Here is a 17,091-nt window from a genome sequence, read left to right as displayed (position 1 = left end):
AGAAAGAAAGAAAGGAAGGAAGGAAGGAAGGAAGGAAGGAAGGAAGGAAGGAAGGAAGGAAGGAAGGAAGGAAGGAAACTCAGTCCTCTAATTCCAGCACTTTGGAAAGTAAAGACAGGCAGAGTGCTGAGCTCAGGAGTCTGAGATGAACATGGGCAATGTGGTAAAACCCTGTCTCTAATAAAACTATAAAATATTAGCCGGGAGTGGCAGTGTGCACCTGTAGGCCAAGATACTCAAGAAGAGGATCACCTGAGCACAGTGGGGCTTCTACTTCCCAGGCCCCACTTTGGAAACCTGAGGCTGAGGGTGAGCTCAGCACCAAGAATGGTTCTGAGAATTTCTGTTGACTGGGCATCCACGAGGCACAACAGACGACTGGTACCTTTCATCCAGGAGCTCTCCTTCACAGAGAATCTAAAGCACGTAGCTAGTTTCCCAATTCTTAACACGGTAAACCTGAGACTTGGTCAGACAGAGAAACCTGCCCATGTTCTGTCAGCAAATGATTGGCAGACCCCTCAGGTGAGTGGCTCAGAGGAACACCCAAGGTGTTCAACCACCTAAATGTTGAAAAGAACTGACTGAGAGACTTTCCCTTCCTGCCCATTTCAGGGCATCCAGCAGCACCCCCAGGACCCCAGCAAGAATCCCACACTTGGGGGCTTTTCTACCACATCCTGTCGCCTGTTCTTCTCAAGGTGCTCATCTGCTGCCCAACTCAGAGCAGCCTTCGAAGCCCATCTCAAGAAACGACCTGACCTATTCTCCAGTCCCACAATCCACACTGGGATTCCAAAGCTCATACAAGGCCCTTGCTCCAGTTCTCTAGAATATTCCTGAGCCTCTGTTTTCTCCCCCAGTCTGAGCTGATGGGGTCGACATCACTTTATGCATCCCAAGGACATCAGCCCATCTCGCCTGGACTTTGGAACATGGCCACAATGCAGAGATAACCTTACTCTGGAATCAGCAGTAATTAGGAAATTTTCTCCAATGTATATTGAGTTATTTTGGTGAATATGGCAAGGCACAAAGCAGGGAACTCCACAACTGCTGGTCTGGACCTAAAGAGGCACCTGGGTCTTCTGGTTTGTGAGGCTGCCTGGCTTGCAGAGGGAGACTTGACTCCTCTGGTTCTCCCAAGGGTGCCAGGCTGATGGCAGAGCCTGGGATGTATCCCAGTGCAGGAGCCATCCCTTCCCAGGCTCCCCTGGCTGTTGGGAGCAGGTCCCCCAAAATCTGGCCATAAACTGTCTCCAAAACTGGCCATAAACAAAATCTCTGCAGCACTGTGACATGTTTATAATGGCCATAACGCCCACGCTGGAAGGTTGTGGGTTCACGGGAATGAGGGCAAGGAACACCTGTCCCGCCCAGGGTGGAAAACCACTTAAAGGCATTCCTAAGCCACAAACAATAGCATGAGCAATCTGTGCCTTAAGGACATGCTCCTGCTGCAGTTAACTAGCCCAACCTATTCCTTTATTTCAGCCCATCCTTTGTTTCCCATAAGGGATACTTTTAGTTAATTTAATATCTATAGAAACAATGCTAATGACTGGCTTTATGTTTATAAATACGTAGGTAAATCTCTGTTGGGAGCTCTCAGCTCTGAAGGCTGTGAGACCCCTGATTTCCCACTTCACACCTCTATATTTCTATGTGTGTGTCTTTAATTCCTCTAGTGCCTCTGGGTTAGGGTCTCCCCGACTGAGCTGATCTCGGCACCTGGCCCAGCCAGGTTTCAGCAACTGACAAGGCTGCACCTGGAATGCAGTGAGTCTGTTTCTGTCTGAGTCAGGTCTCTTCTTAGCTGAGGTCTCTCCCTCGGCATGTTTCTAACAGTCAAGCTCTCTGTTCTGGCCCTGCTGGGAGTGATGAAAACATGCTATGTCTGGAGGGTGGTGATTCTTCCACAAGTGAAAACACATGTTAAAACTCATCAAACTGTACTCTTGAAATGTGTATTTTTTGCTGTCAATAGATTATACCACAATATGACTTATTTTTTAAATCTAAATGAATCAATACACATCCATCCCAAAACCAACATCTTGTTCCTGAATAAGCATTGAAGAAAGATATATGAAGGATGGCGATTATGTAAATTTTATCAGCATCCAATGTAGTACCTTTTATTTAAAGACAAATATATGAAGAAGATCTTTAAAACATTCAAGGCAATAACATAATAAACTGAAGATAGTGTTATCTCTGTGCAGGAAGGAAGAGACAGGGCTTCAGCAATAGGGGAGGGTTACCCACAAGGAGTTGTCTGTATCTATAAAGTTACAATAGATTTAAAAATATCTCTAAAAAAAGAAAATGTTAATATTTTAAACGTAATAATGAGTGTGAGTGTCTCTACATTTTTGGTATTAGTCAGTATACTTTACTGTGGCTTTGTGTTTCTGTTTTTGTTTTGAAGACAAGCTCTCATTCCACTCTATTGCCCAGGCTGGACTGCAGGGGTGCAATCATGGTTCACTGCATGCTCAAACTCCCAGATTCAAGCCATCCTCCCATCTCAGCCCCCCATGTAGCTGGGACTACAGGTGTGCCATGCCAAGCCCAGGTTTTTTTCTTTTTAATTTCTTGCTTTGTTGCCAGGCTGGTCTTGAAATCCTGGGCTCAAGCAGTGTTCCCGCCTCAGCCTCTAAAAGTGCTGAGATTACAGGAGTGAGCCACAACACCTGACCTCAGTGTTTTTGTGTTTTATTTACAGTGTAAACAAAAATTACAGTGACAATATGTGAGAGATTAAGACAGAGTGATAGGGAATATGGAGAACTCTTTACAGAAGCTTGCTATGAAGACAAAGATAAGAAATGATAGCTAGAGAATAATATGGAAGCAAACAAACATTCTCTTTCCTTTCCTTTTGTTTCTTTCTCTAACAAGAAGATCGTGGAGAGCCCATTTATAAATTGATGAAAATGATCTGAGAGAATGAAATTGATGATTCCAAAGAGATGGGATTGATGTGGAGAGACAACATTGAGAAGCTAAAGAGCAGCTTTGGTGTGTGCAGGGATGCTTATTACCTTATGGTTGGTAATTGCAACAAATCAGAAGAACATAGACATGGAAAAACTGGCAAAGGGTTAAGCTGTGGACCATCAATTGCATGGAATACTGTATGGAAGTCAATAAGAATAAGGATGAATCTCTAAGATCTACATGTAAGTGAATAAAAGCAAGATGATCATCAATACCACAGGAAAACACCATTTCCATAAGGGAAGATGGAATTAGATGTCTCTATGTGCCCGTAGAACTATGCAGGAAATCTTCCCAAAAAATCTGGACTGCTTTCTTTTTTTTTTTTTTTTTTTGAGACAGAGTCTCGCTCTGTGGCCCAGGCTGTAGTGCAGTGGCTGGATCTCAGCTCACTGCAAGCTCCGCCTCCTGGGTTTATGCCATTCTCCTGCCTCAGCCTCCCGAGTAGCTGGGACTACAGGCGCCCGCCACCTCGCCCGGCTAGTTTTTGTATTTTTAGTAGAGACGGGGTTTCACCGTGTTAGCCAGGATGGTCTCGATCTCCTGACCTCGCGATCCGCCCGTCTCGGCCTCCCAAAGTGCTGGGATTACAGGCTTGAGCCACCGCGCCCGGCCAAATCTGGACTGCTTTCTAAACTGAGCCCTCCAGATAGGAGCCTGGGATAAAAAGAAAAGTCAAGGGAGATGCTTGCTCTATCATCGGTGCTATCAGAAGGTTTACATTGAGAATGCTGTACTGTATTACTTGAGGAAAAGAAGTGTAAAATACAAATGAAGTTTGAGAAATAAAAATAGGGCCGGGTGCGGTGGCTCAAGCCTGTAATCCCAGCACTTTGGGAGGCCGAGACGGGCGGATCACGAGGTCAGGAGATCGAGACCATCCTGGCTAACACGGTGAAACCCCGTCTCTACTAAAAATACAAAAACTAGCCGGGCGAGGTGGCGGGCACCTGTAGTCCCAGCTACTCGGGTGGCTGAGGCAGGAGAATGGCGTAAACCCGGGAGGCGGAGCTTGCAGTGAGCTGAGATCAGGCCACTGCACTCCAGTCCGGTCGACAGAGCGAGACTCCGTCTCAAAAAAAAAAAAAAAAGAGAGAGAAATAAAAATAGAACCCTAAGCCCCCTAGCCAATGGAGAGGTCTCCCTCTTGGTCAAGGGGACCCCAGAGAAACCTTAAATATGAGATGCTGGTCATGAGGGCAGGGGAGGTAAAAAAGACTTTCTCCATTGCTGATTTCAGCCAACCACCTGATGCTGCAGCCAGACTCCCCTCCCTTTTCTGGTCTAGCCACAACAATTAAGCAGCATTAATGCTGAAAAAGAGGTCATACGACTCACAGAACAGACTATGTGTGTCAAAAAAATACCAAACTACAAGCAGGACCTTAGGCCCTGCTAGGCAAGAGTGAACTCCCGCGCCTCTTCATGGAAAGATTCAACTATTTCTGACTGCAACAGCATTTTCCTTTTTCTTCAGCAGCTCAACCAGCGTCAGCATCTAGATAAAGCAGATGGAAACAACTGCAGCTCACCAGCCACCAAATGCAGACCAGCTGAACCCTGCTCCGCAAGCCAGGACAGCAGCTGTGATTGGACAGGGGATTCATTTCAGTAACTTTCTCCTGATGAGAGACCCCGAACCACAGACTAGTTCTGGCCAATTGACAGAGGTTGCCCACTGAGTGGAAAAGGGAAAGGGAATTCTCAACAGAATGTAGCTTTTTCCCCACAAGAGACAACTCTGCAGTTCTAATTTAAGATATGGCCAAGAAATGTATTTGAGGTTAAAATCTTTTGATTTCCTTTCTTATCTGTCATGTGATGCTATGCCAGAGTCAGGCTGGAAAACAAGCCACTTTATTTTAGTTAGTTACTTAGTTAGTTAGTTAGTTAGTTAGTTAGTTAGTTAGTTTTGAGATGGAGTTTCACTGTTGTTGCCCAAGCTGCAGTTCAATGGCATGATCTTGGCTCACCACAAACTCCACCTCCCGGGTTCAAGTGATTCTCATGCCTCAGCCTCCCGAGTAGCTGGGATTACAGGCATGTGCCACCATACCATGCCTGGGCAATTTTGTATTTTTAGTAGAGATGGTGTTTCTCCATGTTGGGCAGACTGGTCTTGAACTCACGACCTCAGGTGATCCACCCACCTCAGCCGCCCAAAGTGCTGAGATTACAGGCGTGAACCACTGTGCCTGGCCTCAAGCCACTTTGTATAGGGTTAAATAAATCCCCTCTGAGGGCACTTTGTGGTTTGTAGGAGGTGAGTCCCCAGGCCATTTAGATAGGAATTGGGGAACTTCATGTCCCAACGTCACCTTTGGATGTAGAGAACATAATTATAATGCATTTAAATGTAAAGCCTCAACCACACGGTGAACCTGGGACACATATGACAGGCATATTTGCTTACTCTACCTGCACGCATCCCCCACCCTGTGAATTTTCACCAGTGCTCCAATAACCTGGTGAATATGCCCACTTGGCCAGCACGTTCAGCATAGATTCCTGGGTCTCCTTCCCTCCCTCCAAGCGCTTGCCTCAGGTCCTGCCTTGAGGCCAATTTCCCAGCATACAGGTTGTAAACCTTTACAAGAAATTATGCTCCCTTTTTCTAAATCTATAGACCGCATGATTTTTGGCGGACCTCGTTGTTGTTAGAAGTGGGATTCAAAGGGGACCTCTGATCTCTTCCTGATGCCTCCGGAACCAACGCATCCTGCACTGGCAAGAGCTCTGTGAGCTCGTCTCGGTGGCACCATGGGAAGGCCTCAGGTAAGTCTTCCCGAATTCAGATGTCCAGCTCTTAGGTGGAAGATCTCAGAGACTTTAATTCTTCTCAGCTAGTTCTTTTCAAACAGTTTCTGGAGGGGACCTTCTCCGTCAGTTCCAGGTTTAGAAACCTAAGGGGCCTTCCCTTCCCAGTTCCCTCCCAGTTCCTGTCCTGGCTCCCTAATTGGGACCTTGGAGGGAATCTCTTTGTTGGTCCTGGGTTTGAGGAGAGTCTTCTGCTTCCCTCCATCTGGACCAGCTAGAACATTTCTCTGGGGACCCCTGCCTATCAAGGAGGCATTCAGGTCGGACTCCATGGCTCCATCAGGTTTGGTGAAGATGCTCGCCCTCTAGTGGCACTTACAGGGACGCCTGTGGTAGGTAAGTGCGGTTAACAGGAACCTTAGTTCCAAGGGGACAGACTCAGGCCAGTGACAGTCAGTATTACCTGGGGGGAAATCTGTGAAAACAGGTGAAGTTCATCCATCTGATGATGGGACTGCCATGACACACAGGAAGGGACCACAGCATCAGGAGGGCGATTTCCTCCATAGTCAACCTGTTTATGTTATTGGTGGCAGCACATGTTGACTTCCTGACATTTGCATTATAGTGGCTGTAAACTGATGATACAGATTTCTAAGAACTATGTGGTCTATAAGCATTCACAGCCACCTGCCAGGCTCTATGCTCTAATATGGGGCCACAGGATGACAGTGACATGGTCCCTACCCTGGAAGAAGCAATCTCTGTCTACCACATGAGGTTGTCAAGGAAAAAAATCATTATCAAACACAACCTAAGTATTGGGTGAACCCACCCCCAATATTTCAACGAAGGTTCTTTCTATTTTCTGTAAGTGTTGACCGGCTGAGAAATAAAGAGAGACAGTACAAAGAGAGGAAGTTTGTAGCTGGGCTGCCGGGGTGACATCACATATTGGTAGGACCATCATGGCCACCTGAGTCTCAGACCAGTGAGTTTTTATTAAGGGTTTCAAAAGGGGAGGGTGTGTAAGAACAGGGTGTAGGTGCAAAGATCATATGCTTCTAAAGGCAAAAAGCAGCACTACTAGTAAGGGTTAGCAAAGATCACATGTTTCTGAGGGAACAGGACAAAGGGCAAAAGCAGGACTACTGTTAAGGGTCCAACAAAGATCACAAGGCAAAGAGCAAAAGCAGAACTACTGATAAGGGTCTATGTTCAGCGGTGCACATATTGTCTTGATAAACATCTTAAATAACAGAAAACAGTGTTGGAGAGCAGAGAACCAATCTGACCACAAATTTACCAGGGTATAGTTTTTCCCCACCCTAGTAAGCCTGAGGGTACTGCAGGAGACCAGGGCATATCTCAGTCCTTATCTCAACCGCATAAGACAGACTTTCCCAGAGCGGCTGCTTGTAGACCTCCCCCCAGGAATGCATTCTTTTCCCAGGGTATTAATATTAATATTCCTTGCTAATTGATTGTTAAAATAATCAATAATTATTAACAATAATTATTAACAATAATTAACAATAATCAATAACAATAATATATTTTTAAAATAATTTAACAATATCTTCCGTACTTGCATGTCCGTTTATAGGCTCTCTGCAAGAAGAAAAACATGGTTCTTTTTGCCTGACCCCACAGGCAGTCAGACCTGATGGTTGTCTTCCCTTGTTCCCAGAAAATCACTATTATTTTGTTCTTTTTCAAGCTGCACAGGTTTCATATTGTTCAAACACACATGTTTTACAATCAGTTTGTACAGTTAACACAATTATCACTGAGGTGACGTACACCCTCAGCCTACAAAGATAACAGGATTAAGAGATTAAAGTAAAGATAGGCATAAGAAGTTATAAAAGTATTATTTGGGAACTGATAAATGTCCATGAAATCTTTACAATTTGTGGTCTTCTATCTCAGCTCCAGGTGGTCCCTCCATTCGGCGTCCTTGACTTCCTGCAACACCTAAGCACTTGGTCCAGCAGTCACGCTCCTTGGCATTTACCCAAATGAGAAAACCTAATACCTGGGTGATTTTAACCACTACATTCATAATGACCAAACTTAATATGGACCAACATGTTCTTCAGCAGATAAATGGATGAATAAACTGTGGCACATTCTGATAATGTAAATTATTAAGCCCTAAAACACATAGAGGAAACTTAAATGCACATAACTAAGTGAAAGAAGTTAACATGAAAAGGCCACATGACATTCTAGAAAAGGCAAATCCATGGACGCAGTAAAAAGCCCAGGCTAGCCAGGAATCAGGATATAGTGGGATGGATAGAAAGAGAAGAGATGATGTTTTAAGGCACTGAAGCTACTCTGTGTGATGCTATGAGGGTGAATACATGTCATTATCAATTCATCAGAGCTCATAGAATTTGCAACACCAACAGTGAGCCATTAATGTTAATCATGAACTTTGGGTGATAAGGATGGTTCATATGGTTTATGCATTGGAACAAATGGACCAGCTGGGGCGGGATGTTGATCCTTCAGGAGTGTGCACTAGCATGGGGTCATGGAGTATGAGGGAAGGATCTACTTTCTGCTCAACTTCACTGTGACCTTATAACTTCTCTAAGAAAATAAATCATATTTCCCTAAAAACATTGCACCACTTCCTTCCAGTTCCAAAACTATATAAATATAAATACTTTTAAATAGGAGCAATTCTTATTCATTGATCTTTAAAATCAGTTTGAAGGTGTCATTTTATTTGAGACTCAAAACCACATTAAACTTTTTTTAAAAAAATATACTTTAAGCTCTGGGATACATGCGTAGAACATGCAGGTTTGTTACACAGGTATACATATGCTATGGTGGTTTGCTGCACCTATCAAGACGTCATCTACATTAGGTATTTCTCATAATGCTACCCCTCCCCAACTCCCCAACCCCCTCAACAGACCACAGTGTGTAGTGTTCCCCTCCCTGTGTCCATGTGTTCTCATTATTCAACTTCCACTTATGAGTGAGAACATGCAGTGTTTGGTTTTCTGTCCCTGTGTTAGTTTGCTGAGAATGATGGTTTCTAGCTTCATCCACGTACCTGCAAAGGACATGAACTCATCCTTTCTTATGGATGCATAGTATTCCATGGTGTATATGTGCCACATTTTCTTTATCTAGTCTATCACTGATGGGCTTTTGAGTTGGTTCCAAGTCTTTGCTATTATTAACAATGCCACAATAAACATACATGTGCATGTGTCTTTATAGTAGAATGATTTACAATCCTTTGGGTATATAGCCAGTAATGGGATGGCTGGATCAAATGGTATTTCTGGTTCAAGATCCTTGAGGAATCGCCACACTGTCTTCCACAATGGTTGAACTAATTTACACTCCCACCAACTGTGTGAAAGCGTTCCTATTTCTCCACACCCTCTCCAGCATCTGTGGTTTCCTGAAAAATATGGAACGCTTCATGAATTTGCATGTCATCCTTATGCAGGGACCATGCTAATCTTCTCTGTATCTTTCAATTTTAGTATATGTGCTGCTGAGGCGAGCACAAACATTTTAAAATATTGCACTACAAACTTTAAAATACTAAATTTCTGTTCTAAGTTAAAATCTCAATTTGTATCTTAAAATGTGTTACAGATAAATCACAAATAAATATTTATTCTCTATAAACATTTACATAACAGCCGATTTTTGGAGATACCACTCGATATCATCCTTTTTGCATCAATAAATTACAGCAGATGGTCTCACCTACCAGCAGATGGCACATGAGTCTCAAGGGTTGGAAATTTTTCTCTCATGATCACTAGAGATGAACTCAGTCCTGCCCCGCCCATCCCACTCTCTGCTGTCTGCTGAGGCTCTGCTATTTGAGGGAATCAAGATTAAATGGTGGTGGCTGAGTCCCATTGCCTGCCCTAGGATCCTACTGCCTCCTTGTTATCAGGAATAGATGGTGAGATTGAAAGATGAAGAATGCTGGGACTTCTGTCAGGAAGGAAAAAAAGAACAAGATGGTTGTATTGAGCTCTTACTGTATGCCAGGCCCCATTCCAAGTCCTGAACATGCGCCATCTCATAGGGTCCTACAACAGTCTCATAGGATGGCAGGCATCATCATCTTTATTTCACAGGGAAACTGAGCCTCTTGGCTGTTTCATGCCCAACAGCACCAGCCCCTGAGTCCTCAGCAGGGTTCTACACTTAGGTGCGTGTTGTGTAGGGTCCTTCAGCACAGGTGTGGTCACTAATTGCCCGCAGGCACTTGATCGTTATCCATCCTCTGAGGATGTGCGATTCCAAATATGATGCACTGGTCTTCCTTGACAGGGAGAAAGGGGAGGTGTTAAGAAAAGGTCTTTCATCGATGTTATAGGTATTATATGCCTACGTAATGTAAGCATTTTGCTACAGGGGAATTTGGATGTCTTTACCGGCCACAGTCACTTTAATTCAGCAAGGGCCACTATCCACCGTGAGGACAGGCATGGGTTGGTGATGCCCTGAGGCTGCTGCTCACACAGTGTGGAGCTCCCCTTCCAGGGCAGGGGCCATGCCTTGGGCAGTGAAGTCCTTTCCCAGCACAGGTAACGGTCAGGAACTGAGGGTTCTGGATCCACCTACTTGGAGTGAACAGGGTCTCGGCATCTGGACAGAAGTGAGGGCCCCTGAAGGGGCTGCACTCCCGTGGCTGACACTCACTTTCCACTTAGAATGCTCCAGGCCCTGTGTGTGTCTCATGTGTATTAACCCACTAAGTAGTCACAGAGAATAGCAAGAAGGTAACAGATGTCCAGAGAGAAGTAAAGAAAAGGAGGGAGTTGATCCAAATGATCAAATTCCATTTTGATGGCTTGATTTCCAGGAAGTGAACCTCATGAATCACAGACAAATCAGTGCCTTATTTCTGCCATCAGTAACTGGACTTTTTAAGGTTTAAACTGTGAAGTCACATTAAGCAATCATGGAGGACACCAGAGAGTTTCCACTCAGTATCCCTTTATTTATGACTGTTACTTTATAACCATCCATGCAAGGGTAACCTTCCCATGTGTCTCTCCTACTTGATCCTCACTCTAGCAATTCAGATTCCCATTTCTGATCCTCTGGGACACAGGTCTCTAAAGAGCCCATCTACTCCAAGTCAACTTTTCCCCCAGTCCCTCCCACCCCTCCTGCATTCCCTTTCCTTTCCCTTTAACACTGAGCAGGTATCTGAAACGATGGGTCTGTGCTCCCTTTAACATGCACTCATGGCCTAGGATTCAGTTCCCAAATGACCAGAAGAAAGTTTTAAATATATTCACCCTGATGGGCAGGAATTCAGCAGAGGCAGTGACTGGGCTTCAGGTCATAGGAGGCCCGGATGCCACAGCGAGGGCAGCAGACAGTGCTGAACACAATAATCTTGGGCTGCCTTAAGTCCCTCAGTGTCTTCATCAGCTCAGCCCCAAGTTGAGCAAATCTCCCCCAGCAAAGAGCACCCTGGGCATCATAACTCTCCAGAGGGGCAGGCACAGCTCCAGGCTCAGCTTGCTCAGCCCGACGGTGTGGCGCAGCAGGTTCTCCAGGGCGGCCACGGAGATGAGGTTCCCACAGAAGCTCAAGGTGCTGGGCTGGAAGCAGCGGCTCAGGGCAGGCAGGATGGCACTGAGTTGGGAGTCCGTGATCCCACAGTCCTCTAAGTCCAGGGTCTGCAGGATGGCCTCAACTTGCTCTAGCAGAACTGGCAATATGCAGGTGCAGATATGACAAAGAATAGCCATGACCTTCATATCACCCCCAGCTGGTGCAGAATAGAATCCTTTCTCTCCATAATACCAGGCTACTCATCTTGTGTGGCAACAAAATATATGGTCTACTTCACAAGGAAAGAGACTCTTAAAAAAAAAAGGATTTTTATTATGAAAAGAGCAAAGCAGTGGGAATAGATGTGAGATTATTCAGGGAGGTAAAGGAAGACAAAAGTTTTGAAAGGAAAAATGAGGAGAACTATATAAATTGTTTTGACAGACTCATTCTTGGTCATAAGTATCATAACCAAGAGCAATGTTGGAAAGATTCCTCCTGCACGTCCTCAGTAACCCCCAACATGTTTAACAAGTCTTGGTTCACTCCCAAGATCCCAGTAAAACACAGAGCTAAACCCTAAGAAGCCTCCACCCTCCCTTCCCTTTGTAATTTTGACATCAATTTATTACAGGATCATCAGGTTCCTGTGCCTGCAGCACAGAAGCATACCAACATTCTGAGACAGCAGGGTTTGTAGCAGAGAGTTTAATGATCACAGGGTGGCTAAATGAAAAGCTGGGAGGAGACCCTTAAATTCATCTCCCCAAGAAGTACTGAGAGTTTTCAGGGGATCGTGGACAGCAAGGGGCTGGAAAGTTGGTGCAGTTTGGTGGCAGTAAGAGGTATGAAGTCATCAGGATGTCGAAACTGCATTGTTTGGTGAGTTGGTGCCTTGCAGGGCCCTTCAGATGAGCTGGCATCAGTAGTTTCTCTGACATGCAGAACCTGAAAGAATATGTCAAATGAAAAAGAATGTCTTACAATGCTTAAATTGTTGTCTGCAGGGCAGTTAAAGGGAACTGTAATCTAAGGACTACATGATTTTGGGACAGTAGGCTGCCAGCAACCATGAGGAAGCAGATCGGAGAGCAAGCTGACCTCATGATGAGTGCTGAATGCCCTGCAAGCTTGGTTTATTTTTGTTTCTCCCCCTCCCTTCTTCACTGATTAAATCTATAAAGTTTAAAGGTAAGGTTTCAATTTCTTCCAGAGAAGCCTTAACCTAAGCCCTGAGACCACTCACGCCCTCAGTGACACCTCTCTTCCACCAGCATGAGTAAATATAAAACCCACACGACCATTCGATACATGGAGTTTTTTCTCCGACTTTGTAGGGATGACTCCTCTGTTTGTATAAAGCTATTTTAACTATAAAACATTTTTATAATTTTGATGTGGCCAAAGATTTCCCAACAACATGACTTTCAGATTTTATTTTTCTGTCTAATATTTGGAACAGATCAAACCCTTCCCTGCCTCAAACTCAGGACAATGCAGGTCATATATTAGTAAAATTCCATCAGTGTTTGTGGAGTTCAAGAATGAATGAATGAATGAATCCTTTTTTTTTCCCCCCCGACAAAGTCTCCCTCTGTCACCCAGAATGGAGTGCAATGGTGCAATCTTGGCTCATTGCAACCGTTGCCTCCTGGGTTCAAGCAATTCTCCAGCCTCAGCCTCCTGAGTAGCTGGATTACAAGTACACACCATCATCCCCGGCTAATTTTTGGATTATTGTAGAGATGGGATTTCACTATGTTGGCCTGGCTGGTCTTGAACGCCTGACCTCAGGTGATCCACCCAACTTGGCCTTCCAAAGTGCTGGAAATACAGGTGTGAGCCTCCTCGCCCAGCCTTTAATGGATGAATTCTTGACTTCCACCCTATCCCTAATACTGTCAATTTCTTGATTCATGAACTTAATATGGATATCTGATATGAATGGATATCTGCTTCAATTCATTAATTTGGGGAGAGCCAAAAACCCAGTCAGGATTAATTGGGTGGAGCTTCAGAAATGCAATCAGATATCACTTTTTGATTGGAATCTAGCAGTGCATACATGGTGGGGCGTGGGTGGCAGTTGTAATTAGAAAGGTCAATAAAAGCTTTTAAAGACTTACAGGAGAGACCCAAAATCTTCAAGCCTGGAGTTACTGCTCGGTTCTTCCTGAGGTCTGAGCACCCGGCAAACGGAGTCCAGATCTGGTAAGTCACTCATTTCTGTAAGGACACTCCCGTCTGACCTACAGTCAGCTGGTGTTGGCTGGTGACAGTACAGCCAACGATGGCACAGAGCTCTGTCTTTTTTTTTTTTTATATGAACAATTTGAAACTTTGACATTTTTCCTCTAAATGTAGTTTTGTCTTTATTTCAAAAAATTGGATGGTGCTTAGGTTTACATCATTTCAAAATTCTTGATGGGAGTAGTGAGTCATGCCTGTAACCCCAACACTTTGGGAGGCCAAGGCAGGAGGATCATCTCCATCTGTTGCCAAGGCTGGAGTGCAGTGGTACGATCTCGACTCACTGCAACTTCTGCCTCCCAGCCTCAAGCAATTCTTCTGCCTCAGCCTCCCAGTAGCTGGTATTACATCCGTCTGCCACCATGACTCACCAGGTTTTGTATTTTTAGTAGAGGTAGGGTTTCACTATGCTGGCCAGGTTTCTCTTGAACTCCTAAACTTGGCCTCCCAAAGTGCTAGAATTACAGCCATGAGCCACAGTGCTCGGCCTCTATAATACATATTTTTTTGTTAATTAGCCGGGCATGGTAGCATGCATCTGTATTCCCAGCTATTTGGGTTGCTGACCTGGGAGTATCACTTGAGCCCAGAAGATAGAGGCTGCAGTGAGCCATACTCACACCACTGCTGTACTCCAGCCTGGGCAACAGAGTGACACATTGTCAAAAAAAAAAAAAAAAATTCTTAACCAAAGAGGATCTTCGACCTTAATTTTAAACCAATCACATCCTCATTGCAACTCTTCCACCTGAATGGACACATGGGTGTGGGGGTGCATGCTTGTAATCCCAGCTATGTAGAAGGCTGAAGCATGAGAATGGCTTGAACCTGGGAGGCGGAGGTTACAGGAAACTGAGATGGCACCACAGCACTCCAGCCTGGGCAACAAAGTGAGACTCAGTTTCCCCCACACCAAAAACAATTAAATTATACCACCCAGGTGATCATTGGATACATGAAGATTTCTATTGTGTTTTCTTAGGGACTGTCATCTCTGTCTTTGTAAAACAGTTTTAACTCTGAAATATTTTGATACATTTGATGTGGCCAAGGATCTCTCAACAAAGATACTTTCAAGATTTTTTCTTTCTGTCTAATGTCAGGAAGAGATTCAACCCTTCCCTATCTCACACTCAGGACTATGAAGGACACATATTAGTAAAACTCCATGTTTGTGGAGTGAATCAGTGAATTAGTCCTGGACTTTCACCTTATCCTTAATTCTTTCACTTTGATGGACGAATGTCTAATTCAATCAGTTAACTTGGATGAAAGCCAAAATTCCAATCAGGATTAACTGGGTGGGGCTTAAGAAATCTAATCAAATGTAGTTCTCTCTCTCTCTTTTGAATCTAGCCTATTTCCCAGGCTGGAGTGCAGTGGTATAATCTCAGCTCACTGCAACCTCTGCCTCCTGGGTTCAAGCAATCTTCCTGCTTCAGTCTCCCTGGCTGCTTCGACTATAGGCGCACACCACTGCACCTGGCTAATTTTGGAATTTTAGTAGAGGTAGTGTTTTACCATGTTAGCCAGGCTGGTTCAAACTCCAGACCACAGATGATCCACCTTCCTCTGCCTTCCAAAGTGCTGGGATAACAGGCATGAGTCACCATGTCCAGCTGAAGTGGTTCAATTTTAATATGTGTAAGAGGTGTGTATTGGAAACATCTGTGAATGATGCATAACACTGTCACATAGCTTTCAAAGTTTCCCACTGAAATTTCAATAATGAGGCTGAGCAGAGGCTCTCGCCTGTAATCCCAGCACTTTGGGAGGTCAAGGTGGGTTGATTGTTTGAGTCTAGGAGTTCAAGACCAGCATGGAGAACATAGTGAAACCCACTGTCTTTACAAAAAGTCAACAAATAATAGATTAGCTGGGCACGAGATCTGAGCTTCAGAGATCCTCGGTAACATTTCCCGGTGCTATGAGTTCAGTGGAGCAGAGGCTAATAATCATGGACTAGGAAAGTGATTTGCTTTCCAGGAAGCTGATTTGCCTTCTAGGAAGCTGATTTGCTTTCTAGGAAACCAGGGCGGGTATTAAATGACCAGCAAGTAGGCAAGGCTAGGAGCAAAACTGCAGGTTTATTTTTTGGTCAGCCAGCTTTCCGGGGGAGGGGTGAGGTCCATTGGTCTCCAGCAGGGGAGGCCAGGGGAGTCACCAGGTGGAGCTCTCCGGCGAGGTTCCTAGGTTGGCACACCAGCAGGGGCCAAGGAAGTTCGCACCGCGGCCCCCCGGGAGCGGCTTTTATGTCCTGGGCCTGGGAGTGGGCGGGCAGTGGGCGGGATGTAGGTGGGTCGGGGGCCTGGCAGTGGGCATGGCTAGGTGAGTTCCAATTTTTCTTCATCGGAGGTCGGGTTGTGCCTGCGCAGTCGACCTGTGTCTTTCCCGGCGCGGGAAAGCTGATGGTGAAGAACCCGAAACTGCGCCATCTTGCCTCCGTTCGTCCAAACAGAAAGGTCTTGCCTGCTCTTTAGAGGTTGGGACACACTCTTCTTGGTACCAGAAGGGTAGAACTGTGTCTCTGTGGCCACTTACTGTAGAATGCAATTGGAGTAAACTGAGGGCTTTTTCACACATGCTGGGGAAATGACTTTGGACCTAGGAGAAGTGGAGTTTGCAGGGAATTGGCCTGAGAAACTTGCCTTTTTGCTGGATTGTCCTCTAGAGCTTTTCCTTGCAGATTTGTCAGAATGAGCCTCCAGTCACCATCCAGACTCCTAGAGCTGGCGGGGCAGAGCCTGCTGAGAAACCAGTCCCTGACCATCTTCACCCTGGATGAGCTGCCCCGGGAGGTCTTCCCTCTGATGTTCACGGAGGCCTTCAGCATGAGACGCTGTGAGGCCCTGAAGCTGCTGGTGCAGGCCTGGCCCTTCCTCTGCCTCCCTCTAGGATCCCTGATGAAGACACCTCATCTGGAGACCTTGCGAGCTGTGCTGAAGGGACTGGATACACTGCTGGCCCAGAAGGTTCGGCCCAGGTGAGGTGACAGGTGGCCTGGTGGGAAGGGCCCGGGCATCCAGGGAAGGGACAGCTGGCTCAGGCGTGGCAGGGTTGGGGGGCTAGGGTGGCTCAGAGGCTTCTGATGGTGCCCATGAGAGGCCTTGGCCATGGCCCAGCTCCTCTGGGAAAGGACTGCCCACCATACAGGGTCCACCGAGGAAACAGGAACCTGCTTCCTCCCAATGGAAGGTCAAGGTACTAGAAGTGGGTGCCAGGCAGAATCAAAGGGGGAATGGGATGGAGAAGAGACAGAAGTGGGAGCACTGGGGCCGGGCACGGTGGCTCAGGCCTGTAATCCCAGCTCTTGGGAGGCCGAGACGGGCGGATCACGAGGTCAGGAGATTGAAACCATCCTGGCTAACACGGTGAAACCCCGTCTCTACTAAAAAAATACAGAAAACTAGCTGGGCGTGATGGCGGGCGCCTGTAGTCCCAGCTACTCGGGAGGCTGAGGCAGGAGAATGGCGTAAACCCAGGAGGCGGAGCTTGCAGTGAGCTGAGATCCGGCCA

At 45.8% G+C, this 17,091-nt stretch overlaps 1 protein-coding gene across 1 annotated transcript in view; it reads left to right on the top strand.

The window, feature by feature from the left end:
- Positions 1-13,481: 13,481 nt before the first annotated feature.
- LOC105510256 (PRAME family member 17-like) overlaps positions 13,482-17,091 on the top strand; it is a 9,018-nt gene continuing 5,408 nt past the window's right edge. The window contains exons 1-2 of the mRNA XM_011939936.1: positions 13,482-13,536; positions 16,247-16,558. Of these exons, the coding sequence (XP_011795326.1) occupies positions 16,272-16,558 (287 nt within the window). The 5' untranslated portion in view covers positions 13,482-13,536; positions 16,247-16,271. The remainder of the gene's footprint in view (positions 13,537-16,246; positions 16,559-17,091) is intronic.

The sequence above is a fragment of the Colobus angolensis genome, unplaced genomic scaffold, assembly GCF_000951035.1.
Source record: "Colobus angolensis palliatus isolate OR3802 unplaced genomic scaffold, Cang.pa_1.0 Scaffold185, whole genome shotgun sequence".
In the NCBI taxonomy this organism is placed as follows: domain Eukaryota; kingdom Metazoa; phylum Chordata; class Mammalia; order Primates; family Cercopithecidae; genus Colobus; species Colobus angolensis.
Note: the sequence above shows the minus strand (reverse complement) of the source record. Positions and strands in the feature narration are given on the sequence as shown.